Below are 25912 nucleotides of genomic sequence, written 5' to 3' on the forward strand. Positions count from 1 at the left end.
TATTCCAGTATACCTTTATCAAGTCTACGCATATAGCTTGAATGAGTATGACATTCAGCCTTGGGTATGACATGAAAAAAATTCAAAGTTTGTGCTTTGTAAATATCAGAGTTTCTTCAGCAAACATACTTGATATGTAATCAGCAAGAAAGCTACTCATATGTATTCTTTTGTCCCAATAACGGTGTTCTGCCCCGGGCATCAGCCCTCAGTGCCAACAAAACGGCTGAAACGATTGGAATCTTGACTGGAGTCCAAAGATCAGTCAGGTTCTTATTCTTATGCATCTAGCTTTTTGAAAGGTCATATTTCATGATTCGAATGTGGCAATAAGGTATAGAACTGCGGAAAACGTTATTTATCATCAAAGCATCAACATTTCAAACTGGGATTCGCATTAGAATCCAGAAGTCTCATTGGTTCACGTCTCGACACAATGTTTGCAACTGTGGATATGTCTTGAACGTCGACATTTTTACCAGAACAGTCCTCAGACAACCCCAAAATGACAAATTGACTCGACCAAGACACACAGTATATGTCTTTCTGGCCTCCATCAGGCTCAGGTTATCTGGAGGAGGGAAATGACAGCCTCTTAAGAATCTTAGGGTCTGATCTGCCCGCGGTCTGGCAGGATGAACCCGCACTTCAAGAGACACTTGCATCAATATCGCGGGAAAGAACGGATTGAAAGAGACGTCAGAAAATAGACATTCGCACTGCTACGTGGCGAGAATGATCATACAGTCATTTGCAGAGTAGACTTGCCTGGGAAGACAAGTAGGCCTTCCATTGAGACATTTTTGAGCATGGTGAGATCAATCAATCTTCCTGGAGGAAGAACGAAAGATGAATTGAGAATGGGCTAAGCCAAATCAGATGTGAGAATACAGGTAAAGAAGAGAAATCCTAAATCGGAGCGTAAAAGAAGACTCGTCAAGGTCAAGGCGGCACTGCTCGCGCCAGGATTCGAATATTGTCCACAAAGCCCTTCACCAATTCCTCGTATTGGTTCGATGGGTCACCGGCCATAGCCAGAGTCCCTTGTCGACGAATTTCAGCAGCTGAGACTTCGATCTCGAGCTCGTGCTCGAATTCGTTTTTCGTTGCAGGCTATGACGGTGGTTAGAAGGCATTCAAGTAGTACGTGGCTATCAGGGGTCAGACGGGGGAAAAGGCTCACCTCGGCCCTGGCTACCTGTGTCAGATCGATCTGGTAGGCTAAGTGTCGGTAACTCATACGGTCTTTGTTCCGTTCGCCGCGACCGCCCTTGGACGCGTCTACCATCGGGAGGTGGGTGTGATCTCCTTCGTATTCCATTTCTAGATTGACGGATACGCGCCAGTCAACTGTTGTACGGGGACTGTACACGTCGATGTCGGCAACACGGCATTTGATAATTTTGGCGATCACTTCGCCGGTTCGTTGGTCCGTTGTCACACGGACCTTGGGTTTGTGGCGAGGGTTGAGATTTTGACGAATCACTGGGGGAAGTTCGTTGGGATCGACTTCGTAGAAGGTATCACGCTCCTTTTTGTGGGCGTACGTGAGCGGGATGCGATTCGGGTCGGCGGCCGGCATAGAATGTCGAACGGTCTCGTTTAGAAAGTTGTTCATGGCGCGGTGTTGCTCCTAAGGATTCGTGATTGGTTAGTTGGATCGCCGTTGCACGCCTTGAAGGGCAAGGTGAGTCACTTACGACTGTCATGCTGCTCTCAAACGCTGTGCGGAATCCGGAATCGCGATTGATGACGCTCTCGGTGAGGACAGGCAAGCGCAGTCTTTCTCGACGATCCTGGTCAATGACATGACCTAGCTTCGCCTCTACCTCGATGATTGTTCCTTGTCCGGTAGCAACTGAGCCTGCTCCTCCAACAGCTACGTCGTTTCTCATGACGACATGCTTGAAAAGGAAATCACAGAGGGATTTCGTGATCTCCTCGAATGGAATGAGTCCGGTAATTGAGGGCTCCCAGGGTCCTAGTGATCCCACGGGACGTGCAGACGCCTGAGGTGCAAGCGCAGGCGCAGGCGCTGGTGCCGCTACCGGTGTAGCCTGCAGTGGAGGACCATTCACACTCGGCGGAACAGAGCCCGGTGTGCGTACATTATGCGAAGTCGCAGTGGTCACTGCGGACGCATTTGTGGAAGATCGCCTGCGAGCGGCCCAAGGCTCCTGGCTTGAGTGGCGTAAATGTTTTGGAACAGGAGGTTGTGGGTTGGGAATAACAGGACATTTGCCTTTGGTACGGACCGACCGCTGGGCATAGATTGGGGGCTCATTGTATCGTCTCCTCTTCGCTTTTGGTGGCTGACTATCGACTGACGGGTGGCTCTCAACTCGAGACATTGGGTCGTGGTCAACCTCCATCTTCACCGTCTTCAGGGGTGGGATCCACTTCTCGGCCCTGAGTAGCTATTCCTCTGGGCATTAGCCAATGCGACGGGCGAGACACGTGTTTCCGCCCCTGGTCCCGATGGAAAGGATGCCGTTGGGCTTTCATTCAATCTTCTATCCTCTGATGAGCGCATTGGAGCTCCGGATATTTCAGATGTACCGGCGATGCTGTTCTGTCTAGAGGTCCCGGGACTTGATTTTTCCATAAACTCGTGTTTCAGGCCGGCCGAGTGAGGTTGAGGAGTAGATTCAGAGGGTCTAGAGCTGGGTGAGAAGTTCCGGGAAAGAGAAGGTGACTGCGTATTGGCTGAGTCTCGCATAGGTGTGTCTTGCATTGGTTGAGGGCTGGACAGAAAATTGCGCGCAGATTCGTGGCCGGAGGATAGCGGACGCGCAGAAGGGGATTGGCGAGAGGCAAATGCGGCGGGGGGTCCCAGAGGTGTCTCCGGAGCAGGACGATGGGAAGGAGGAGAAAAGTGATGGGGTGGAAGAGGCTGCGTGGCGGTGGGAGGGCTGTCTCGTGGACGGAACGTCTCCCCCGGGGCGTGCGGATTCGTCATGACCGATTGTAACGAGTGGGATCTCTGCTGTGCAAAGTATGAACCCTGTTCGGGATGATGAGGACCCGCACTCGTAGGTTGCGGTGTGTACGGTGAGGCCAAGGGGCCAGCGGGGGGCTGTGGATGCGAATTGTACGCCGACGCGCCGTATGGGTCACGCGCACCGGGTCCATATGGAGTCATTACCTGAGGAGGGCTTTGACTCCGCTGAGATCGCGCTCCTGTATTCAATGGTGGAGGCGCGGGGGCGCCCTTGAACTGTTGGTAAGGCGATTGAGGAGGAGCGTAGGGCGAGGATTGTTCGGGAGAGCCATGCGAATGCTGCAACGGAGGCTGTGAAGGGCGAGCAGCGATTTCCGAGTAGTTCTGTTGTGTGCGCTGCTGCTGAGCAGGATCGATCGGAGAGCTTGAGGTTTGTGTGGGCGGACAGGCTTGGAACCGCCGTCGTTATTCATGATCGTGCGCAAATCCATCGCGACGGCAGAGGGGTCACCACAACCACCAGCGCGATCAAGGCTTTATCGAAAGACACGCGCAACTAGCGATCGCGACATCAACCGAGAATTGCACGAGTCGAGGGTTGATGACAGGTGGAATCAAGAGAAAGGGAGAAGTTCTCGACCCGGATCGCGCGAATCAGGGAGCTTGGGAGGATCATCGCCGTTTCGGGGAAAAGCATGGAAAGACTCCAGTGTTCCATCGACGAAGTATCCAAGCCGACCTCAGTGATATCTCGTTCATTGTACTCGACTTTAATTTTGGACTTTTTTCCTGATCTACTTGTGAAGTTTCTACGATAGCTAGGACCTCGGAGCTGTGTAGCACCTGCGAAGCTCTGTATACACGGGTTCGGGGTTTGGGCAATCCACGTCGAATCGAACAAGGATATATATTGGAAAAAAAAAAGAGTCATCGTACTTGATACAGGTCAATTCGTATATGTCTGAGAAAGATATTGGACTCATACAAGGAACTATCAGTAGAAGAAGCAAAGAAACCAAGGGGCCAAGTAGATTTTCTCTACACGATCATGTGATATGCTGAGTCATGGCTCTTGGCCTCATGAATAAGGTTTGACGCTGTCATGCAGTATACTTCGAGCGTTAAGGCTCCTAGTAGTACCTCATCCGGGCACCTGGAAGGCTCTATCGGAGATTTGCGTTAGTTGTATCTTCTTGAAATAGCTGTTACCACTGCGTATGTCTCGATTGGCCCCGAAGCTTTGTTCCGAGGGGCATGCTCACTACCACCGAAGGACGCGTGTCCCAGCGTAGAAAAAGAAAAGAAACAAAGAAAGCCTCATTCCCGAGTTTATTGTGCGAGATCGGCACCTATATCACGGTCAATTACTACTTGAATCATGACGTAAACCAGGATATAATGACCGAGAGTATACTGTGCTCACATGGAGATCGCTATCATTGGCGCCCACCCGCAATTTAACTGAAGACGGCCGCGCCCCCTGATGCACTCGCACGCTATCGGCAGGAGATCTGCACTTAGCTCCCCTTCGTTTCAATGATCAACCTGCAGGGCACCCCAAGCCCGTTCTTCTCTAAAATTTCAACTTTGAACCTTCCTCGCAATCTAGGATCTTGCCAAGTCGCCACGTCCCTCTGAAAAGACCTTAAATCGCAGAGCCGCGCCATTCCCCGCCGTTCCCGCGTCCGCTGACGTATTCCGCCATTGAAAACTGCTAGTACTCTCCTGCCGACCCGCAGTGCGCGCCTTCAACCCCCCGCTTTGCATACTTGGGAACCTCGCTGGCGAGCACCTCATCTGGATTGCACGGTTCAATACGATTCTTTCGATGACTCTTTAACCTGAAACGCTTTGTCGTATCGCCATGAACGCTTGAAAAAATCCCCCCGTAATCGCGCGCAAACATGCCATATTTTGCTGAAGACCGCGCCTCAATGAGCGCCGCTGATGTTCCCCTGACGGACCTCGAGCGCGGCTCTAATTCGAACACCAATGAATCTGCCCGCTGGAACGGCTTTTCTCAATTCCATCCATCCAACATCCTCGCGAACGCCAACGGTCTAGCACCGAAAGTGCCACAGAAAGACTGGGTGGCATACACGGAAGATGCATGGCACCGGATAACGGTCGCATTGACGCCGAGCTTTCTGAAACACTATGTCGGAGGCGAAACGCCCGACGATACGAAGCTGCACGCCATCGCTGCCCTTGACGGGCTTCGCGGCTGGGCCTGCCTGCTCGTCTTCAACTTCCACTTCCTTTTTACGTACACGTGGAAAGTCTCAATTGGATGGGGTTTCAATGGCGATAATTTCGGCATTCACCAGCTGCCAGTTGTGCATCTCTTGATCTCGGGCCATGTTATGGTGGCCATTTTCTTCGTCCTCTCTGGCTATGTGCTGTCGTACAAGCCACTCAAGACTATCCGATCCCAGTCATTTGAGCAGACCTTCACAAATTTGGCTTCTTCGACATTCCGACGTGGCCTACGTCTATACGTGCCCGCGTTGATTGGACTCATGTGTGTGTTCCTGGCCGTCCGCCTCGGTCTCTACAACTACTCGCACAGCGTCATCCAGGAGGGCCTCACCATTCGCGGCACCAATGAACAACACCCGCCAGTGTATCGATCATTCACAAAGCAGTTCTGGGATTTCCACTATACAGTCGCGCATCTCTTAAACCCCTTTGACTGGAATCTCTATTACAACAATTACAACCCGCATCTCTGGACCATCCCAGTTGAATTTCGCTCCTCAATTGTCCTATTCCTTACTATCCTCGCCACATCCCGTGTCGGCACAGCTGTCCGCATGTCTCTCGTTGGGTCCCTCATCTGGTTTTGTATGCGCTATGGCCGCTGGGACGTTGTCCTCTTCTTATTCGGCATGATCATGGCCGAGATCGACATCATCAACGGAACCTGGGAGCGTCCAGCGGGCTTGAACGCAATTGACGAGAAAACCAACATTCGCCTAAGCCCCAGTGGCAGAGTCTTAACCACCATCTCGCGCCGCAAACTATGGATATCTGTATTCATAACCGGCCTATACATTGGTTCCGCCCCAAACTTAGGCTTCAAATGGACCCCTGGCTTTGGATGGCTATGGCCTTTGACCCCTCACACTTACGGCGAACTTCAACGATTCCCACAATCTATTGGCGCAGCCCTCATCGTATTCAGTATCAACCACTCACCGGACATCCAGAAATTATTCACCAACCCGCTTTCCCAATACTTAGGCAAGATTTCCTTTGCATTCTATATCGTCCACGGACCCATTCTACACTCATTGGGCTACTCTCTCATGCCGAATATCTGGGCTATCACGGGCAAGGAAACCAACTTCCAATATTGCTTTGGGTTCTTGATTGGTTGGATGATATGTCTGCCTATCTCGATTTGGGTGGGCGATATCTATTGGCGCGCTGTGGATATTCCCAGTGTCAAATTCGCGCGATGGGCTGAGAATTGCGTTCTCGTGAAGAATGCTCCATTGGCTCCTACTCCGAGTCTGGGTACTCCAAGGGCGACGCCTAAATTGGGATAGATGTGGATGTTTCCCTGTTCTATATAGATATTAGGGCTTTATCTTCATTCAATTTTGATTGTCACACAGCTCGAGCTTTGAACACCCTACACCACTCTTTGTCACCAAGAATCGACCAGATTGCAGTTGAATGCACGACAGTTCAATCTTTGTAACCTGTCGCACCAATAGACTGCTGGTCTTGCATCTTTATTATGTCCACCTTCGTCGATGCTGTCGTACGTAAAGAACAAGCGTCTTAGCCAATTTCTACAGCTGTTAGACGCCGAATTTGGAATCGGCGTCTGACCGGGGTGATTTCCAATCTACTAAAGTTGCGCAATCTGTTCACAGGACAACGGCGCTGTAGCACTTTGATCTCAGCAAGGCATTCGTTTTGGGGTCTAAATTTAGCATACTACAGGCAAAGACTTCAATCAGCAAGGAGCTGATGTCGTGAAAGAACTCTTTCGAGGGAAGAATTCGGTGATCTGGGACGAAGAGACTGTTGTAGAGACCCCATAATTTCACGATATAACCCTTCAACTATACAAATGTCAAGGCATCATGTTGTAATATGTGCAACGTGGAATCTGATATGCTCATGGTCCTCGCAAAAAGCGCTTCCAGGAAGGCTCTAGGACTAGCTTTGCATGAAAAGGCATGTGAGTCGAAGTTGTTGGCAACAAAGTACATTTGAAGCCGTCCGCGGCTGAGATATTGATGTATCATTCATTCATTCGTTCACTCATGCCAAAATCAAAGTCAGATGAAAATGAGGCCCATTCATCGCAGAAAAGTCAGAGCCCAGCCACGTCGCAGCTAAGCCTCGGGCATCAATCAATCGGTCTAACCACATGAGTACAAACAGGGTGAAATGCATCCGGAGAGCAAAAGGGGGGATGTGATAGAGATCAAATAAAGCAGTAAGACCATCTAATGCAGGCAGATCGCAGAGAAAATGACAAGGCAGCAAGAAGATAAGAGAGAAAGTCAAACACGCTACTGGGCCCTTTTACGTTCTTTCTGGGATGTCCTTTCTTCCTTTTACAGCGACACACCCCATATGCCTCGTCCGCCGCAGACGCCGAGCCATTCTCGGGGAGATCCGTCGTGGCCAGGTCCGCCCTGTGGTGACCAGCTGATGTTGGATACTTCGTAATCGCATTGCCAAGCGGCGGCGGGCCCGCGTTCAGTTGGAGCGGGAGCCTGCGCCCCTGGAACTTGGGTGGCAGCGGGGACAGGGACGGCGTTATTTTGGTTGATCAAGTCCCAGATCAGGACGAGGCTGTCATCTCCACCGGACGCGAGGATGCCACGCCGGCTTGGTGACCATTCGACGCAGTTTAGTGCGGCGGAATGGCCTTTCAGCTCAAGAAGGGCTTGTCCTGGTTGACGCACATCAAGAACACGCACAACGTTGGATTCCGATGAAAAAGTTGACAGGAGATGGGCATCATGGGGAGATGCTGAAAATGTTTGTTAATTTCTTGATATCCACGAGAAGAATCAAGATGTCATACCTGCGATTCGCAACAAGGGAGGAGGGTACATTCCCGTCTGTGATGGGCCTGATGGACTGGCGTTCCCGGGACTCATTACGGCTAGAAAGATTTAGTCATCAAAATTTGCAGTACTCGGCCTTAAATCGAGTAACTTACGGCGTTCGACCTTGTCATTCGGCTCGTAGATAATGGTGCTATGTTCCAGACTCCGCAGATCGAACATACGCACACTGCCATCAGCACCACAGCTGACGAAGACGTCGACACTATTCGCGCAGAATCTGACATCATACACTTCTTTGTCATGAGCGATGAGCTGTGTTTTAGCTGTCAATGTAGGAATATCCCAAATCGTGCAGGTTGTGTCAATGCTAGAAGTGATAATGAGGCTTGGGGAGATTGTGTTCCAGTCGAGGGAAGTGATCGGGGCGGTGTGTTCGGGGGATTTCGAGTTGGAAAGCAAGGCTAACGGAGAAAGCTTGGTAGTAGGAGTTTCTCGCTGGTTTGCAGTCCGTGTAATCGAGTTTGAGCCCTGCACCGGCTGGGAGTGGGGAAGAGACCAAAGGCGGAGGTGATCACCCGATGTGGCGAGGAGATCAGTGGATTGTTTTTGAGACGATGGAGGTTCCCAAAGAATACGCGTGACAGGATATGAGTGCGTCGCCTCTGCAGTTTTCACGTATTCCAGCTTGATTTCTCCTGCTGCGGCGTCCGGTGTGTCTGGATCTGGTTGGGTCCAGTGTGCGTCAATGATTTGAATCTGAACGGCTGGTTAGCATCAGCAAAGGATGTTGGAGGTTGCAGTGCTGACAAAGTTGTGATTGTCTTCAAGGTAGCTTCCCAGTGCTAGCTTCCCTCCGAATGAATTGGAATTTCCTGTGATCGGCCATTTGCACCAATCTACCGCGTATATAGGCCATGGAGCAACGTAATTGCTGTTGGAGGGTATCTGGGTGTCGCCGTTGTAAGGCAGAAGGCCGCCACCGCCACCACTTCCAGGGCTCAGGAGCGAGTCTCCCAGACCGAGCTGATCGCTGGAAGGACGAATGTCTGAAAGCCCTAAGGGCGAGTACTTGGATCCTTGCGGTGTGTGGGGCGGGTATCCAGCACCAGGGGAAGAGGGATACCTGGTGTCCTCCCCCGCACTCTGTTGCTTGTACATGGTCTGATCAAAGCCAGAGGGAGTGGATCGGGAATGTCCGTGAGAGTTGACCATACTCGCGCGATGAGTAGACTGTGGTGTTGTCTGTGGTAAGGTGGGAATGACGGACGGGGCTGTATTGACCGAGACGGCGGGCGGACGATGTTGACCACCCGGAGTCAAGGCACCTGGAAGCGTACCGCTGCTGTTTCCACTGGGGCTGCCATATTGCAGAGCCTGGGCGCTGGAGTGGACGTTGATGGAGGGGGGGTTGGGTTGCACCGGCGTCTGGGGTCGTGGGGTATTCGTGGGAGGAGGGTTGACGGGACGGGTTCGAATTCACCTGGCCCGAAGCAGGCATATGTAGCTCTTCTGGTTGGCGACCAAATACGGCAGACCGCCGAGGCGAATCGAATGAGGCGGGATTCGACATGGTGCGGAGGAGGGTTCCACGGCGGCTGTCAAGAGGAAAACGATCGAGATTGAGATCTTCGTGAGCTCCACTCCCCGAGGTAGGAAGAAGGTGTATGGGAGAGGGACACCGAATTGAGGTGCAGCGAGCTTCAAGAGAGCTCCGAAAGAGGCAGCGCAGGATCGCAATAGCACGTCGCTGTCGCAGCTCGCTCGAGGCTGGGGGGTCCCGCGCTGAGTCAGCGCTACCCCGGGTCTCAGCCACTTTCCTAAGGTTGATCTTCCATTGCTACTTGATATCATTACCTCTCTGCACTTTCTAGTTGTGTTTTCTTGAGCTCTTCGCCATGTCTTCTGAGAAATCTCGCCCGTATACGGCGGTGCTTTTACTTCCCCCACCCCCATCCTTTGACTTCAACCCGGTCAAGGATGTATTCCAGACCTCGGTCTCGGATGTTTTGGTCAAGCTCTCCGAGGCACTACATGGATCTCATGACATTGTCTCGCTCGATATTGCTCTTGCCGTCCCTGGACTACTTTCTCCAGCTAGCAAGCCCCGTGCAAGAATCTTTAAACAACTGCAACATTATCTCACCAGCATCTACACTCTGGTGGGGCAGCCGCGGCAGCTTTGGATATTGAGCTAGACTCTCCTGGTGGCATCGATGCTCGCGTGGTTTTCGTCGACCACTCACCCTCTACAACTCGCTCGCACTTTGGTCCGATTCTCGATGTACAGTCGCTTGCAATCTCAGATCGACAATGGGATCATGTATTCTATCCAGGGAATGAAGCTGGCAAGGCATTGGCCGACGCCTTTGTCAGCTACCGGAATCATGAAGCATCGAAGTTGCGAGCCGTTTCCAGCAGCGCTGAATGGACTGTTCCGACCCTTCTTCTGTGTCCCGAACAGGATGGACGTATGTCAGAGGTAAGAGATTATTTTCCTTGGTGATTCCATTCGACAAGTCTAACATGTTTGAAGAATGAGTCAATCCCTAAGAACCAGCAATTATCAACCCCCCCATTATTCAGTAGCTGTCGGTGGCACCTTTGATCACCTCCATGTGGGCCACAAGTTATTGCTGACAGCCACCGCACTGGTCTTGGAGCCACTCGAAGAGGCAGACCAACGTCGAGACAGGATTCTCACTGCGGGTATCACGGGCGATGCACTCCTCGTGAACAAAAAGTACGCCGAATATCTCGAGAGCTGGGAGGAACGCTATGGGAGCACAGCATCTTTCCTTGCTTCCATCATGGTCTTTTGCGAAGAAAGCGCTCCACAGCTCGAGCGCACCTGGGGATCCGGTCCCAATGAAAAGACCGTCAAGATGAGAGTCCGGCCCAACTTGATCTTCAATTTTGTGGAGATTGTCGACCCCTTTGGGCCTACAATCACCGTGGAAGATATTAGCGCACTAGTTGTCTCCGAAGAGACACATTCTGGCGGCGAGGCCGTCAATGATAAGAGAAAGGAAAAAGGTTGGGATGTGCTAGGGGCATTTGAGGTGGACGTGCTTCAGGCTGGAGCCACCGAGGCCAATATCGACTCCAAAATCAGTAGCACAGACATCCGGCGTCGGCGGATGAACCTCGCGAAGGTATGACAGGCTATAGATGATGGGGGTCTAGCGTAAGCCACTAAGGCGATAGAAAGACATCCTGACAACCAACCGATATACAAGAATACCAACCCAACAAACTTCAGGGGCCAGAAATCGGTCAATTTCCTCCAATCAAAGGGTACTCCACACGCGACCTCGTCACTCTGCAGATGCAGATGTGACAACGAAGCGGGGGCCTGCATTGGCCTCTCTCAGCTCCACTCATCGCCATGACTCGCACTTCTGATCAAACAATTGTTTGCGTTCGCGCTGGCTGGCCGCAGCCTTCTTCAATCATGTGATTCCCGGGAGTTCTTCATCGCCAATGGATCCCGCCGGATCACAATACAGAGCCTGAGTCTGTCAGCGCCGGCGTCGCGCTAAACCAGGGTCCTAACGATCGTCCCGGTTTGTTAGGGCGAGAACACCCGCCATGCGGCCCATGGTGAGACAGCCGTCTTGACCAGTCCATTCTGCTCTATGTCGTGCAGAACACCGCTGTCGCATTTATAACGTCTTGGTGCTCCCGGAGGATCTCTCTGATTCCTGTTTCTGGTTCCCTCTTGTTCCTTGTCTTCATTATTCCATGTTGGCGTTAATCGCCCACGCCGCCCAGTCTGCGGCTGCTGAATGCGCAGATCATGGACCTGTCACGTCATATCCAGGACCTCGCGGACGAGCTATTGAGCGAGATTCTATCTTTTGTGCTGGAGCCGAGCTCGAGCACCCGGAACTGTCATTCATTCGGAAATGGGCACGGCCAAGACAGCATTGATACATATTCCCATCATCGCGGAGAAGCATCTGATCTCGATCGCTGGAGACTAGTCTGCAAAAGATTTATGCGCATCGGCACCCCGAGGCAATTCTCCCGCTTCGTGATTCGTTTCTCGCTGGATGGCTTCCGTCGACTAGAGGAGCTACTTAAAATGCAGCTAGCCTGCTACGTGAGAACGGTGACATATCTCGTGCGACCCTTTTATACCGGTAGCGGTACACCTCCACTTCACCAGGCATGCAACTGCACAGGCTGACACAGGCTGACCTTCTCCAGGATGGGCACATATTCTCCAAACACTGCACACTTACAACACGACACTAGCCGAAATCCACGCCCGCCGTCTTCATGAACAGACAAACTTGATAGAGACAGATCACGACCTGATTCAACTCAGCCGCGCAATTGCCGCCTTTCCAGCCCTTCAAGAAATAAAACTCCTCCGTCTCCAAGACTCCGCAGACGAACAAATGATCGACTTTCTCCACACTTCAAACACAACCACAAGAGCACCCTACTTCAACTGGGAGCTCGCCTGTTCGCGCGCAGTAGAAAACCTCGGCATCGCCCTTCTCGACTCCCAATGCACAGCCATCCGCTTCATCGGCCCTCAAATCAGCCCGGAAGCAACCCTTAAACTCCTAAACGCCCCATCAACCACCTTGGCCGCCATGGGCAGCCGCCTGACAAGTCTAGACATAACATTCCACTCCAGCAAGGACATCTCATCCACAATGGCTGACCTATCTGATGTATTTGGTCGCTTCTTCGCAGAAGCCAAGAACCTCGTATCCATCCATATCGGCTTCCCACCGAAGTCTCCCCTTGACTTGGACCTTGAAGCTATCTTTCATGAGACGCGGTGGAAAACGCTTCGAACACTTAGTCTACAAGGATGGAGATTGGCAGATCATGAAATAATCTCTCTGGCGCGAAGACATAGACGCATGTTGAGAGAGATCAGATTAGGTGCTATTTATCTCAGACGTGGTGGGCGTTGGAGGAATGTACTGGCTGTCCTGAGAGGAGAATTGGAGAGATTGGAGAGGGTTGAGTTGAAAGAGATTGATTATGAGGAGAACTTTGATCTGCTGGCTTCGGGTAGTGGAGTGGAGGTCTTTGATGTACCGCTTGATGCGCAGCCTGATACACTCTTGTCGTCTTCGTTTTCTTTTGCGGCAGGTACGCCACTGCCAGTGGTGAGAAATGCGCTAGGAGCGGAGCCCGCGGGTGTTGCTAGAGGGAGGTTGTCGGCGCCATGGCGGTCCGAGGATTTGGAGAAGTTGCTCACATTGACGATCCATGACATGGACGATGATGGAGCCCGGGTTCAAAGGGAGCAGGTTGGTCTTTGGGAGGCGTGGGTTCGGTCAGGACTCAGCAGGGTATCGAAGGGCCAGTCGCATTTGCATTTGCGAGAAATTTAATTGTTAAAAATTGCAAAAAATTTGTTGAAATTGCTTGGAATTGGCGGCGACTTTCGTATATAGCCCCTCTGTATTTAGCCTGACGCAAATAGCTGGAGTCTACGATTAGAGAGAGAGAGAGAGAGAGAGAGAGAGAGAGAGAGAGACTAGATTATCGTTTAGCGCATACTTCTCTTTACCATCATCAAATTACGTAACCACGTTTTCAAGGCAAGAAGGACTATGACGAGCTAATGCAGACGAAACCCCAAAATAGTCAAGGGTGGGTATTGAGCAACTGAAGCAAAGAAACACTGTGACACGCCTATGCGTAGCAACTCGACCAGTCGCCTCCATTCGTTGCAAAGCTGAGGCCATTGATCCAATCCTTTCGGCGACATCGGCCGTACTTGTCGACGGTGCAGCCGTGCAGCGGAACGACGCGGTCGTTGACGAGAACGCGCACGAATGGATCGGAGTTCCTGTCCTTGGAACACTGCATCATCTCGATGTAGGCGCGAGCTGCGAAAGGAACTGTCTTTGAGGCGGAGTATCCATCTGCGGCGGATTCAGATTGGATGTGCTGGGTTGGGAGGGTTTCAGTACCATTGTACAGGCCCAGTGCGAAGAAGATCGGGATGAGGCCGTTGTCATGGGTGAAATCTGCGTAGAGAGTCGTGTTCACTGGGAAGGTTGTTGGATTGGAGTCGAGGGTGTGATTTGTGGTAGTGTCGTCGTGCACACTGGTTTGGGTCATTCTTGCGATGAGCTCGTTGACGAAACCGACACCTTGAGTAGGGCCGAGAGGATTACCCGCACCGTAACCGTAATACTTGTCTAGCGACTGGAGGTAGTTGTAGTGACTCCATTCGCGCAGGGTGAACATCTCGCAGAACGGAGAGATAACACTTCCATCTTCCGACGACGCGATGGTGTCGAATGAGCACATGTCCATCAGATAGGTGACATCGTCGTTGGAGAGAGTCACGCCTGGCATATCGTTCTCGAGGCGATGGGCAATTGAAGGCACGAATCTGGCCTCGTAGCCGGCATCGACGTCATCGCCGAGAGTGCTAGCCTCAAAGTCTGTGCAGGTGTTGTGGTTCAACGTGTTATTTGAACCTGTATCTTCGGAGATGATCACGTTGATCGTTGGGGGGCTTTGGTCCCGGTCTGCCTTTCGGTCAGTGTTCTTGGTCTGCTGGAAGCCCTGAATGAACTTTTTGCCAGACTCGACCACTCGCGAGGACCCTGAGGATCGGACGAATGGGATATTGTCTCGGGTCAGAGATTCATAACGGTTGTAGAACTTGATTCCTGAATCCACCATCTGGCGCTCGCCGAAAGTGGTCAGATCATCGCTGCCCAGGGTGTAGTTGTAGGTCTTCAAGAAAGCCGTGGTGTCTTTGAAGTCCGTCGCATTCGCTTGAATATCCGCGATCAACTCGGCGTACTTCTTGCTCTTAGACGCAGTGGGATACCGCGCACCGTGACGAGAGAGAACCTGGACAAAGGTGACTTCGCAGCCCTTGGGCAGATCACCGGAGATGCCTCCCTCGACGGAGAAATAAGGCGAGTAGGCACCCCAGCGCTGGGAGATGTCGGTGAAACACTCGTAACCACTGTTGATGGTATCACACATCTTCGGGTGACGAGGGACATTTCTCGAGCTAGACACCGCCAGTTTCTCATCAGGATGATTTTCCTTGGCAAGAGATGCAGAACGACAGGTTCCATACCCAAACACCAGGTACACGATGGCGATCGCAAGACCACCCATCAGGGCCACCAGGCCGAGCACCGTCCATCGCTTGCGTGAGGACTTAGGCCTCGCTTGCTCTTCCCCATCGCGAATGCCTAGCAGAGCTTCTTCTTCCTCGTCGACTGGAGCTCGTCCGTAAGGTCGACCGTGGCCCGCCATTGTAGATTCCACCCGTTCCGAGTTGATCAATGAACCCAGGTCCAGGTGAGGAGGACACAAAATGCATCGTGAAACAAGAAGGTCAGCCCGTACAATGTCACGACACCTGCAGTGCATTCCTTTGCCCACTTGAGCTCGTGAGAAGTTCACGTCATCTCATTGGCCCGTGCCCCTGCTCTACCACACGTGCGCGCATCCACGGTCAGTGACTTGCTGGTACTTGTTTCCGCTAGGATTTAATGCCGGATCAAATGTACTGATTGGTGACTAGATTCACCTTTTGACAGTCCCTCCGTGCCGCGCACTTGACTAGACACGGAAGATTGTTCTCCCTATACAGTCGTCTTACGTACTGCATCCACTTCCCCACATTTGTATTCCGCAGCCCATTACTATTAGAAACAATGAAATTGGCAATGCAGTCGAGATAACCCTAGGATCTAGAACTCCACCGTGATGCCTGCACTGTAAGCGACGTCTCAAGTAAACCCGATCCCTCACGTCATCCACAGCCTCACAAAGAACCATTCTAGGGATGCCTGGGCACTACAGATCCGGGGTCCACTCGGAACGAAGGATCCCCATCTCAAAATCGAGCTGTCATCTCAGGTCGATCCCGCCAACGCAGCAAGGGGCATCCCAATTGCCCTGCCAAGGCTATGGGTCTCGAGGGTATCGATTCGAGGCTATTCCATGCACGCAATTTTCCAAAATTCACAGCTCTATTCATAGCTAGCCGGGACCCGGGATTTTTGGCGGGGAGCTTTCGAAATAGAAGTACAGTACATGTGCGTTAGTGGTTCCACGTAGACACTACAGGCCCAGAAGCTGAAGAACCCAGCGAGCAATACATCCACGTCAATGCAGGCAAATCTGCAACTCCGGTGGTGGCGAGTGGAGGTATTGGGTGAGGCTTCAATCATCAATGTTGGGTACGCATTGATGGTGAGGCGATGGCTACGTAACTGCAAGAGGACTAGTTGGGGCTCTCCAATGGGCCTGAGAGTGCCACTTAATGCAGACATGTCGTGTCGGACTCAGACTGAGGTAATTTGACAGGTTGGGGCCTGAGTAATCATTTTGAGCTGGATCTATACTCCATGTCACAATATTACAGGGATCAAGGAAAGGTTGAAAACAGAATTGGAATCTTTTCCCACTCAAAAGCCAATGAGGTATCACTGTAAAGAAGCCAGACACCAGGGGAGCCCATATATCCGGGGTTGGGAAAAGAATTGTGAGGTCACTTTTTGGGGTAAGGATTATGAAGAACACATATTAATATGCATATACTAATACACCCAAATGAGAAATTTTGTTCATCGCAGGGAGGTTTGGAAGGGTCAAGGGTGAAGTATTGGGCTTGCAATCAGACCAGTGACTGTTCATGATGGGGATGGGGATGGGGTTGAAGACAAAGGAAATAGGAGAGAATATGACACAATGCAAATCATTTTGTTCCAGGCAAAAGTCACGATCTATTGCCGTGTCCATGTTCCTTGGAATGGAGGGAGAGTTCCTCCAGCTACAGGCGGTGGTCCTGGAGGAAGTGCTCTCCCTGAAGTAGGAGCGGGCGAGTAAGATGCCGGACTAGCCGGCCAATTCCCCTGTCTCGCTGGGTCTAGTACTCTCGCTGTTGCAGTCGCACTTTGTGCTGCTGCAGAGCGCGGCACATCGCCAGCCCAGGTCGAAGTCGAAGTGGAGTCCGAAGCGGGAAGGAGAGAAGATTGAGAACGAGGTGAGGACGGCCGGGGAGGCAGCTGACTCAAGGACCGTGTACGTCCGAGTTGTTCGCGGTAGAAGTCCCGCTCGGAACGGTAATGGTCTCTCTGTGATGTGAGAAATCGGATTATTTCACTTTGACGACGGACTGTCTCGACATGACGCTGGATCTCGTCATGTTGGGCCCCGAGTCGTTGCTCCAGTTGGACTTCGTTACGTTTGCGATTCCGGAATCGTCGACTGGCGTCGCTATTTGCTTTGCGCTTTTCTGCTTGACTGGAGGATCCAGACTTCAAGTCCAATACACATGGTATCAAGCTACCACCGAGAGGTGTGACACTTCCGCTTGCTTCTTCCTTGATGCGACGGGGCTCTGCTATCGCCGGAGAACCGCGGGCCACGGACTCCAGTGTCACGTAGGGTGGCGGTGCTGAGTATGGCGGCGCAGATGGCGGGAGAGATACATGAATCATTGCGGGCGATGCGTGTGCGAAGTGACTGAAGCTTGATTGAGGTGTCAAAGGGCTAGTCTCCTGCGAATTCGGATTCGTCAAGAGGCCTGGGCCTGTGCTGGTTTTTCGCGAGTGAAGACTGGGAGTTGAGTCTAATGATGTCGAGGTTGGAGGTTGAACAGGCGGTAATGAAGTAGGCCGAAGTGTCGATTCCAATGGTAGAGATGAGCTGGACGGAGGTTGACGAGGCCCCAAAGAAGATTTCTGAGCAACGAGCGGAGATTGTACCACAGTCGGTTGTCCGGAAGTCCTACCGTTACCAACAAACCGTGCAGAGGGGGAGCTCGGTCGCATTAAAGACCGCGAATGAGCCCTGGGAGACAATTGCTGCTGCGCTAGATGATGCATCGTCCTTGGTGCGGGTGAAGAACCCTGCCGTGGCCGAGACGACGCCGAGGGACCCGGCAAACTCAAAGGCTCGCGACTGGTGCTGACTGTATCAATCGTCGCTGCCTGACCCGTTGGATTCAAGATCGCATGGACACCAATAGATCGTGCGGAAGAGACCTCCAACGGCGGCTCTACAGGGCCATACGGATGCCAGGATTGTGGTCTAGTGCGTAATGGCGGCCGGCGCAAAGGCTGACGGTGGCCAGCTGTTGCACGCTCAGTGTCAACGACACTGGGACCATCGGTAGTCACATCGTCGGGCAACGGACCTGTGCGCCGAAGCTCCTGCGACATCGACGGGACTCCTGGGGCAGACTGGGGTTTAGGGCATGACCAGATCCCCCCCTCTCTCGGTGCCGACGGGAGCCTCACGAGAGGCGAGAGAGGGGAAGGGACCCGGATAGCGAGACTCTGCTGGATACTGCGACAGCTTAGGCAGATGCAGCGGCCTTGAGTAAGGCGCAGTCAACACGCTAAGGCCCAGGGTAGCCACGATGAAAGGCGTCGATGGAGAATTGAAAGAGCAGAAATGAGTGTATTCTGCCTTTGAGAAGAAATGGAGAAGTAGACGATTCAGAGAGATTGAAGAATTGCGAATATTGAGATAGAAACAGTCGATCTGCGAATCGATCCCACTTCTGTTTGTGTCCCGGCTTTTGTAAGATCAACCATGTGCAAGACGGAAGCGATCCGAGGCCCCATCAAGGCCAGGTCAAGGCTAAACTTATGGAGCTAAGGGGTGGGAAAGAAAAACGGTTCTAGAGTAGAGGAACAGGATTAATTAAAGTGAGCCGTTGAGATTGCAGCGGTGAGTGAGAGAGGGGGGAAAAGGGACTCATGATCCATCACCTCCGGATTTCTAAGACAGAAAAAGACAAAAAGAAAAGGCCAAAAAAGACAGAAAACAGAGTTGTCTGTCCAACCCAGACTACTGGATTAGCGTTGGGCAGGATCTGCTGTTGTATGGAGTACCCTAGCTAGCCATGTTGGGCCACACGGGGCTAGGGAAGTTGTTTCTTGGGCTCGAAACTGGAGGTGATTCTATTCTCTACTACTGATCTGACTTTCGTACCTACGGAGTCCACTCCTTACACCTCGTAACAAAGTACAGATCGTCATGCAACGAATCACCGAAAGCTGCAAGTGCGCGGGCGCCGTCACCATGGACATGGACAAGGGACAAGTGGGGACAGCGTCGGTGGTCCACCCCCCTGTTCCCCTGTTTCGCTCTTAGAATGATGTCTGTGGCAATGCTCGAACCAGCCATCTCAAGCCGTGCCCCCCCCCCCGGACAAGGCAGGTAAAGCTAGTACGCTAGTGATAAGGGAAAGCCGGAACTTTGTGCCATGTGTAGGCCCCAGAAGGGATGTGCGATAGGGGCAGGGAGAAGTGGGCCAATTCATGACGCAGAACCGATGACGATGGAGCCGAGAACGCCAATATTCATCTGTTTTTTGCTCAGATTCGTACCGCCTCGGGCCTAGTCGGGGGTTATGGGGGAGCCCGGCCAGCCGATAGTGCCTTTTTCCAGAGTGGTCCTGTCATTTTCCGAGAGTTTGGCGCTTGGGGGACCCGGACAGAAACTAGCTTCGAGGTAGACCAACAACGGTCCAAGTCACTTTGAGGATTATTAGGCGGCGATAGCGAGTTGACACCGACGATGAAGCAAATACAGGTACCTGTCAACCTTAAGCCTCGACCCCCTTTCCCGTGGGTTGAATTTTTTGATGTTGTGCATGCATCACAGCGTTCCCGTGTCAATACCGGCAAAAAGGAGGCGCCGTTGGTGGCCGTTAGGTAGGTGTGGGTAAGTGATGGACTCTCCACTTGCGTTCTCATCAAGGGAAAAGCTATTGCAGTGGTTCCCTTCACCGATCCTTCAAGGTAGCTGATAGGTCCCATTCAGCAGTCTAGTGTCGTGGGTTAGCATTGTTAAGTGGGGCTCTATTCTCTCTTTATGGTTTATTGATGGGTTTCGTGGAGCCCATCTCCGAGAGGTAAATGGCACTAGGGTCGGCTACCGCTTTTTCCGTTACGCGAACGTTAGGTGGTTCGGGGTTGACATGTCCCTCCGATCCTGGGACGTTCATGCTTTGAACACGACTTTACGTCACAGGATAGTTCCAGGGTCGATTCAGGGTAACGCAAAGGCAGCACCATCACCGTCAATTTGAAGCAAGATGAACACCAATTAGCAAAAGGAATATCAGAAGGAATAAGTCCCGTGGAAACAAGGGTCATTGACCAGCCTCACAGTAGTCCGCAAGTACTTCTTTCCTAGGAAGGATCACGACAGCTCATTTCTCGATCAAACGAGCTTCCGGAAGTTATCCGGGAGCTCCCCTGAAGCTCAGGTCACGAACGCAGTGGGGACCAAGCTTACTAGGCTTCACCCCCCCCGGGTTGCTCAGTAACGTGGAGCTTCCTGATCTCACGGAGCCATCGGCAGAGGAACAAGGACCCGCGTGACAGGATCGAATGACGAGAAGAAAGAAGATCCCGCTAGCGCGCCCGCGGCTGCGAACAAGTGGATGCGTGGAATCCGTCTAGGAGATGGGAAGAAAATTAAAAATTAAAAAATAAAAACAAAAACAAAAATAACGACGATCCCAGAGCTCAGCTGAATAGCACTTACAGCTAACAGCTAGCGGCTGACAGCGGATTGTCCTCATGTCCGATCTAGGCGACAATGGGATTCTGATCGGCCTTGACAGCTTTGTTCCCGATGGGTTAGGAGAGGGGGGGGGCCCCTATTTTCGTATATGCGATAGATCCGCTACAAGGCAGAAGTTGAGACTGAGTTTGCAGCGGCTGTCAAAAGTCTTCTATTTTTGTTTTTGTCCATCTACTATTGCTCGGTGCTTGCTCCAAGCACACCTCAAGCACAGAGAAGGGGGGTGACCTTGCGGGTCTAAAGAAACGAGAGGATCATCAGTGGTCGGGCATCGACCATTTCCTCGAAATGCATTATGATTTCTCCATTTCTACAGAATTCACCTAGCCTAGTTTAGAGAAACACATTGGGTTAATTCACGCCCGTACCCAGCCATTTGGGTTTTGATTTGCACGTAATCGTAATTTCGTGGCGGTGTCTCGAGTCCAAGACCCCGGTTCCGATGCGTGTCATCAGATTACGTGGGTCAGGGGGAAACAAAGCCCGGGAAGTGTCCCAAGTGTTTGGTACGCGGGTTATCCCATTGAATCGGGAGAACTACGCAATGGACCAAGTGCACAATTCGCTTGTGGCCATGGCTGTAGTTGCTACGCCGTTTCAATAGTGTCTACCTATTCTCTAACCTCATCTATACGTTTATTCTGCCAATCTTCTCATGTTCCTGGTGACGGCGTCCGTACCTTTTTGCCAAGGTTGCAAACATTGCAAATCTGAAGTTTTTCTTTTTTCTTTTTTTCTTTTTCTTCTTGCTCTGCTCAATTTTGACTTTTTTCCAGACCCACCAGAGGTAGACGGTAACATGCAACGAATATCTTGTGTCCGCTACAACCGCCACTGTCAGCCAGACAAAAAGGAAAAATAAACAAGGCAATTTCTTCAGCGCTCAGCCAGCATAAGGAAATATTTTCCGTCTCAATTGCCGCTATCGCTACCGTTGCCGTTCTTATACACGGAAAGTACAGAATACAAGAGTGCACACCGAAAGGTCTCCGGAGGGAAATCCCATCTCACCCAATCTCCGTGCCTGCATTCGCCCTGCAGGGCGAAGACCCGCAGTGGTGGCAGTGCTTCCCTGTCCACGCGTGGGCTTTTGCAAGGTTTCCGTGGCTTTGGGCACGATTGCGAACTGGACCGACTTTTGCATCTGAGATTTCAGCACTGCTTTTTCGACTCGATCCAGACCGTGCCTAGATGCCTAGTCCTAGAGACTTGCTGTTTCGACCTGTAACTTGCTTCAAACTCGCTTCCGGTTCCAGCTCCCGGCTCCCTTGCGCGCTGCAGCGTCACAACCGAACCCTGTTGGCGATCCGTCATATTATGTCTTTTTATGTCGTTTTGCCTGCCATTTACCTCCATTGGATAATGGACGGCTAATCTTCTCTCGGGCACTGGCAATGCATGAATCGATTCGCATGTGAGAAGACAGCCCGACTCATCAGCCAGGAAATGCCACTGTACGGTGTAGGTAGCCTCATTATGACTAACGTCGGGGGTAAAATGCACAGTCGATCTCTTTAGCTACATGTAGGTCGTGGAAACGTGAGACGAGTCATATATTCAGGCTCTAGGCATTTTAGGCATAAAAGGAGGAGAGTCTAGTTCCGTGATCCGGACATTCAAGTCTACATAAGTCTAGAACCGAAACTCGTTCTTCGGCTGACCGCGAACTCCGACCTCGACCCTGAACAAGCAGCCCCCGTACCTGACCGATTGAGGGAATCGCTCATCGTCACGATCGTCCTTGGCAGATGTGATGAACAGCTCGGTGCCCACAAATGCTGGACAAGTCGGGTTACGCGTGGGCAGGTCGATCTGCCCGATGACGGCGCCTTCGGGCGAGATGCGTACTATTTTGCCTCCCCCGTAGATAGCACTCCAGATGCATCCTTCCACGTCAATGGCGAACCCATCCGGCTCGAGCGGCTCGCCCAGGTCAAAGTGCACGCGCTGATTGCTAATGGCGCCAGTGGCGGCGTCAAAGTCAAAGGCGAAGATCTTGCCCGTTGGCGAGTCAGTGAAGTACATTGTGTCGTCTGCAGCATTCCAACCCATTCCGTTCGGGATCGTCACCGGTGACAGCATCCGGTGCAGAGTGAGGTCCGGGTCGAGTCTGAACAGCACGCCCTCGGGACCTGGAGACTGGATCTTGGGATCATTCATGGCCCCAGCCCAGAATCGGCCTTTGCTATCGACCGCCCCGTCATTGAATCGCATTCTACAATGGTGTTAAAGGAACATTTTTCAAAGGGGTAAAACCTCGAGCTTTACCTCTCCGCCTTCCCGGGGCCATCGCTTTCGCCCCAGACTTGGCGGATGTAGGAAAGTTTCCCGGTAGTCTTGTCGAGACGGGCGAACCCAAGCTTGGCTCCGACAATGAGTTGGTTCGCGGTCTCGCCCGAGATGTTGGCGGTGACGCCATTGGACTGTTAGCGGTGATTTCTTCAAGCAGAGAATTACAGCTCAGGGAAAGGGCTTACCCGAGAGCGGCATCAGTATCAATGACTGTCAGGGACTCGGGACCTTGAGCCAAATCGAGTCGGTAAAGCTTATGTTCCCAGATATCGATGAAGCGAAACTCGTTTTTGACCGCATCGTGATAGGGCCCCTCGAGTAGAGTGCCCGCTACCTCGATATAGGGCTAGAGCGAGTCATGTCGTGTTAGCTGATGACTCGATGATTGGTTTTTTTTTCTCCCTTCGCTTTTTTTTGCTTTTTGTCGTCTCATTCAATCCGGCACTTTCACACTATCGTGAACGTGTCGATCAATGCCACGGCGCCAATCACCAATCCCGGAAATAAGAGAAGAAAAAGCCAGGCGGCCCGACACCTAAGCAAAATAGGAGCATTTAACTTACCTCATTGACCGTCCATCTCTGAATTTCAGACATGCCGATAGTGTCTCCACTAAAGATATTGCACCGGTAGTGAAGAGGGGTGTGGACACCGCTGTTTCGGGGACGTGGAAGGAAGGGAGAACCAGAGGGAAGAACAGATTAAGGGAGACACAACAGTGAACCTCGAGATCAGGTCATGAACCCCTGCTCACAGAGAAAATCAAAAACTTGCTGGCAGCGCTGATCGCGGGAATTGTCCGAGAGTGAGCAAATAGCTAGGATGTGTCGTGTTCACAGCTTCATCTTCCCGACCAAGCCCCGCCCCCACATTGCCGGTTGGCGGTGGAGTCGGAACACTATCCTCCTCCGCGAACCAGTAGGACAAGAGAGTCATGGTGTGTCAGGACAGAGACAGAAGATGTGAACGTCATCTTTGGGAGCTATTGTCCTGCAGAAATGTCCAAACCCTCTGGATCTGTCTGCAGGATGCCCCCAGCTGCGCTGTCAAGGTGACAGCGCGTGTCATTGGAACTCTAACCAGCCAGGGCACAGGTGCTGTAGAACGGAGAAGCAGCGCTTTGGACTTTACAACTGATGTCATTCCCTCTAATACAATAAGCCCACAGAAGAAAAGAATTGAAGATCTTTTGTATTGAAATTGTAACAGATGACGAGAATAAAACAATAAACTCCAAAAACTCCGTCGTAAAGCCCTAGATATCACACCGGTCCCTCAGCCTTCACATGACCAACTCTGCATGCATCTGCACGAGATTCATGTACGTGCGTCCTACGCTGGGCGCTAAGAAGTCTCTCTCCCAACCCAATTGCGTGCCTAACCTCCCGACCTGCCCACCCATTGGGCACAATTACCAGGCCGATTCACCAATAACAAAATAATTTGCACGTTGTGTAAATTATCATGTCACAACCTTGTTTCTGATTACAACCCGGGCACTCGTGGTGCACGTAGATCTACATAAGCCCTGCCATCCAACCATGACACGCGAAACCTTGAACCTCTCCTAGAACGAATAGGAAATACTGGAAAGAATAGAAAAGCAAGAAAAAAAATAAAAATAAAAGTAAAAGTAAAACAGGGTACGGCCCATCCGCAATTCCCGCGAAGCAGAATAACTCATTTCGTGCACGGCTTCCAATCACTCAAAGTCAGCGAAACTCGGCGACGCACTCACAGAACCATATGCACCTCATCACTTCCCGGATGTGCTTTTGCTGCTCCTGCTCGTGCTTATGTCGGTGCTCTGGCCCTAGTCCTGGCCCTAGCCCACTCGGGAATTTGGTTGCGTTGGCGAGGCTTGCATGTATGTACCTGTAATTGTACCTGTACGCAGTAAATGGAACCGATCCCAAATGGTCGCCATTCCCTGTGGAGGTGTTGGGCATCAAGAGGACCACGCTGTTCGTGCTACATGCTTCATGCTTCATGCTGGGAGGTGAATCGTGCGGTCTGACATCATGTTCGGTTCATTCCAACATGCACCAGAGTGTACATGTGAGTTTGGGGGTGATTTGTTGCTCTGCCCGGTGAGTGCTTGGATCGTCTCGGATCGACTAGTGATGCGCCGCTAAGGAGATTTCCCCATTTTTGGCATTCGCTTTGCGGGGATAGTAATTGGTTCGTGCGTGGCTATTGGTGTCCCGAGATTCAAGTTTGAACATGAGTAGTCTGGAGATTGCCAATGAATGAGTGACGAGTGACGGGGGAATGAAGGTGTCCTGATGGAGGGTCGTGCGAGGCGGTCTACCGGGGGCGTGCGTCTCGTTCTGGGTGCAACGGTATCTAATTGAAACATTCATATTTCCTTCGCAAACCTTTGCAATATACCAAGGTGAAAATGAAGTTATTCGGTGACTATCTAGAAATGTGATATCTTCTGTCCTTTCTGAGCGCTCCCGATCCGGATTGAGTGCTTCACACCACACCGCGTTTTGTTCAACCGAGTTGTTCACCGTGTAGAGCTAAGCACGCTCCTGAGCGGTCTGGGCTGATTAGTGAGCTCTCTGCGCGTAGAATCGAGTAGCCCACGAAATGGGCCGCAAATCGAATGGTACCCCGGCCCCGTTTGCTTGCTACCCTTCCTCGCCGAATTAAGTTGACTCTTTTTATGTCTGTCAATGAAGGTATTCTCAAGAGTAGCTAGTAAATATGTATACTTATCATACTTATCAGCTCATCGACTGACAGACCTTATTATAGCGCAGTTGTATTCAGCAATCTCGCTATTGAAAAAAAAACTATATTGACTACACCCAGGCTATTCAGATAAGTATTGTAAGGTATGCAGACATTGCGCTGTTATCTGCCACAGTTGGTACCTAGTTCTGATTGAAGAATAAACATCTGTGGATGACGACAGATAGATCTACATGTTAGAGTTACTAAATCGAGTGAAAATTCGAAATTCAAGAGTTAAGAGAAAAAGAAAGACATTTGATGTCACTTCAACTGGCACAGATGTGATCGAGATGATGGCTGTAAGGGAGACGCCCAGGCTTTTGAGTTGGAGTAGTAAATA

The 25912-nt window shown here is 51.6% G+C and overlaps 8 protein-coding genes across 8 annotated transcripts; 3 read left to right on the forward strand and 5 right to left on the reverse strand.

Moving 5' to 3' along the window:
• Positions 1-942: 942 nt before the first annotated feature.
• Positions 943-3659, reverse strand: triA (uncharacterized protein; the record flags this gene model as incomplete). Its single annotated transcript, XM_056963462.1, has 5 exons — positions 943-1113; positions 1184-1633; positions 1701-2399; positions 2447-3390; positions 3518-3659. The coding sequence occupies 5 exons, from the start codon at positions 3657-3659 to the stop codon at positions 943-945; spliced, it is 2406 nt and encodes an 801-aa protein (XP_056826381.1).
• Positions 3660-4845: 1186 nt separating this feature from the next.
• Positions 4846-6492, forward strand: N7477_001800 (acyltransferase family protein; the record flags this gene model as incomplete). Its single annotated transcript, XM_056963463.1, has 1 exon — positions 4846-6492. The coding sequence occupies one exon, from the start codon at positions 4846-4848 to the stop codon at positions 6490-6492; it is 1647 nt and encodes a 548-aa protein (XP_056826382.1).
• A 1026-nt stretch (positions 6493-7518) lies between these two features.
• On the reverse strand, positions 7519-9550 carry N7477_001801 (uncharacterized protein; the record flags this gene model as incomplete). Its single annotated transcript, XM_056963464.1, has 5 exons — positions 7519-7940; positions 7995-8075; positions 8133-8736; positions 8788-9405; positions 9461-9550. The coding sequence occupies 5 exons, from the start codon at positions 9548-9550 to the stop codon at positions 7519-7521; spliced, it is 1815 nt and encodes a 604-aa protein (XP_056826383.1).
• Positions 9551-9875: 325 nt separating this feature from the next.
• On the forward strand, positions 9876-11138 carry N7477_001802 (putative pantetheine-phosphate adenylyltransferase; the record flags this gene model as incomplete). The annotated part of the gene is made up of 3 exons (XM_056963465.1): positions 9876-10139; positions 10172-10448; positions 10564-11138. 3 exons carry the CDS (start codon positions 9876-9878, stop codon positions 11136-11138), a joined length of 1116 nt encoding a protein of 371 aa, XP_056826384.1.
• Positions 11139-11752: 614 nt separating this feature from the next.
• N7477_001803 (F-box domain protein) lies at positions 11753-13340 on the forward strand (the record flags this gene model as incomplete). The annotated part of the gene is made up of 2 exons (XM_056963466.1): positions 11753-12128; positions 12190-13340. The coding sequence occupies 2 exons, from the start codon at positions 11753-11755 to the stop codon at positions 13338-13340; spliced, it is 1527 nt and encodes a 508-aa protein (XP_056826385.1).
• Positions 13341-13644: 304 nt separating this feature from the next.
• N7477_001804 (histidine phosphatase family protein) lies at positions 13645-15240 on the reverse strand (the record flags this gene model as incomplete). Its single annotated transcript, XM_056963467.1, has 1 exon — positions 13645-15240. The coding sequence occupies one exon, from the start codon at positions 15238-15240 to the stop codon at positions 13645-13647; it is 1596 nt and encodes a 531-aa protein (XP_056826386.1).
• Positions 15241-16718: 1478 nt separating this feature from the next.
• Positions 16719-18158, reverse strand: N7477_001805 (uncharacterized protein; the record flags this gene model as incomplete). Its single annotated transcript, XM_056963468.1, has 1 exon — positions 16719-18158. The coding sequence occupies one exon, from the start codon at positions 18156-18158 to the stop codon at positions 16719-16721; it is 1440 nt and encodes a 479-aa protein (XP_056826387.1).
• Positions 18159-22170: 4012 nt separating this feature from the next.
• On the reverse strand, positions 22171-23426 carry N7477_001806 (SMP-30/gluconolactonase/LRE family protein; the record flags this gene model as incomplete). Its single annotated transcript, XM_056963469.1, has 4 exons — positions 22171-22753; positions 22807-22961; positions 23042-23176; positions 23394-23426. 4 exons carry the CDS (start codon positions 23424-23426, stop codon positions 22171-22173), a joined length of 906 nt encoding a protein of 301 aa, XP_056826388.1.
• Positions 23427-25912: the final 2486 nt, after the last annotated feature.

The sequence above is a fragment of the Penicillium maclennaniae genome, assembly GCF_028827695.1.
Source record: "Penicillium maclennaniae strain IBT 15551 chromosome Unknown utg000002l:1.0-2354659.0:1.0-2356205.0, whole genome shotgun sequence".
NCBI lineage: Eukaryota > Fungi > Ascomycota > Eurotiomycetes > Eurotiales > Aspergillaceae > Penicillium > Penicillium maclennaniae.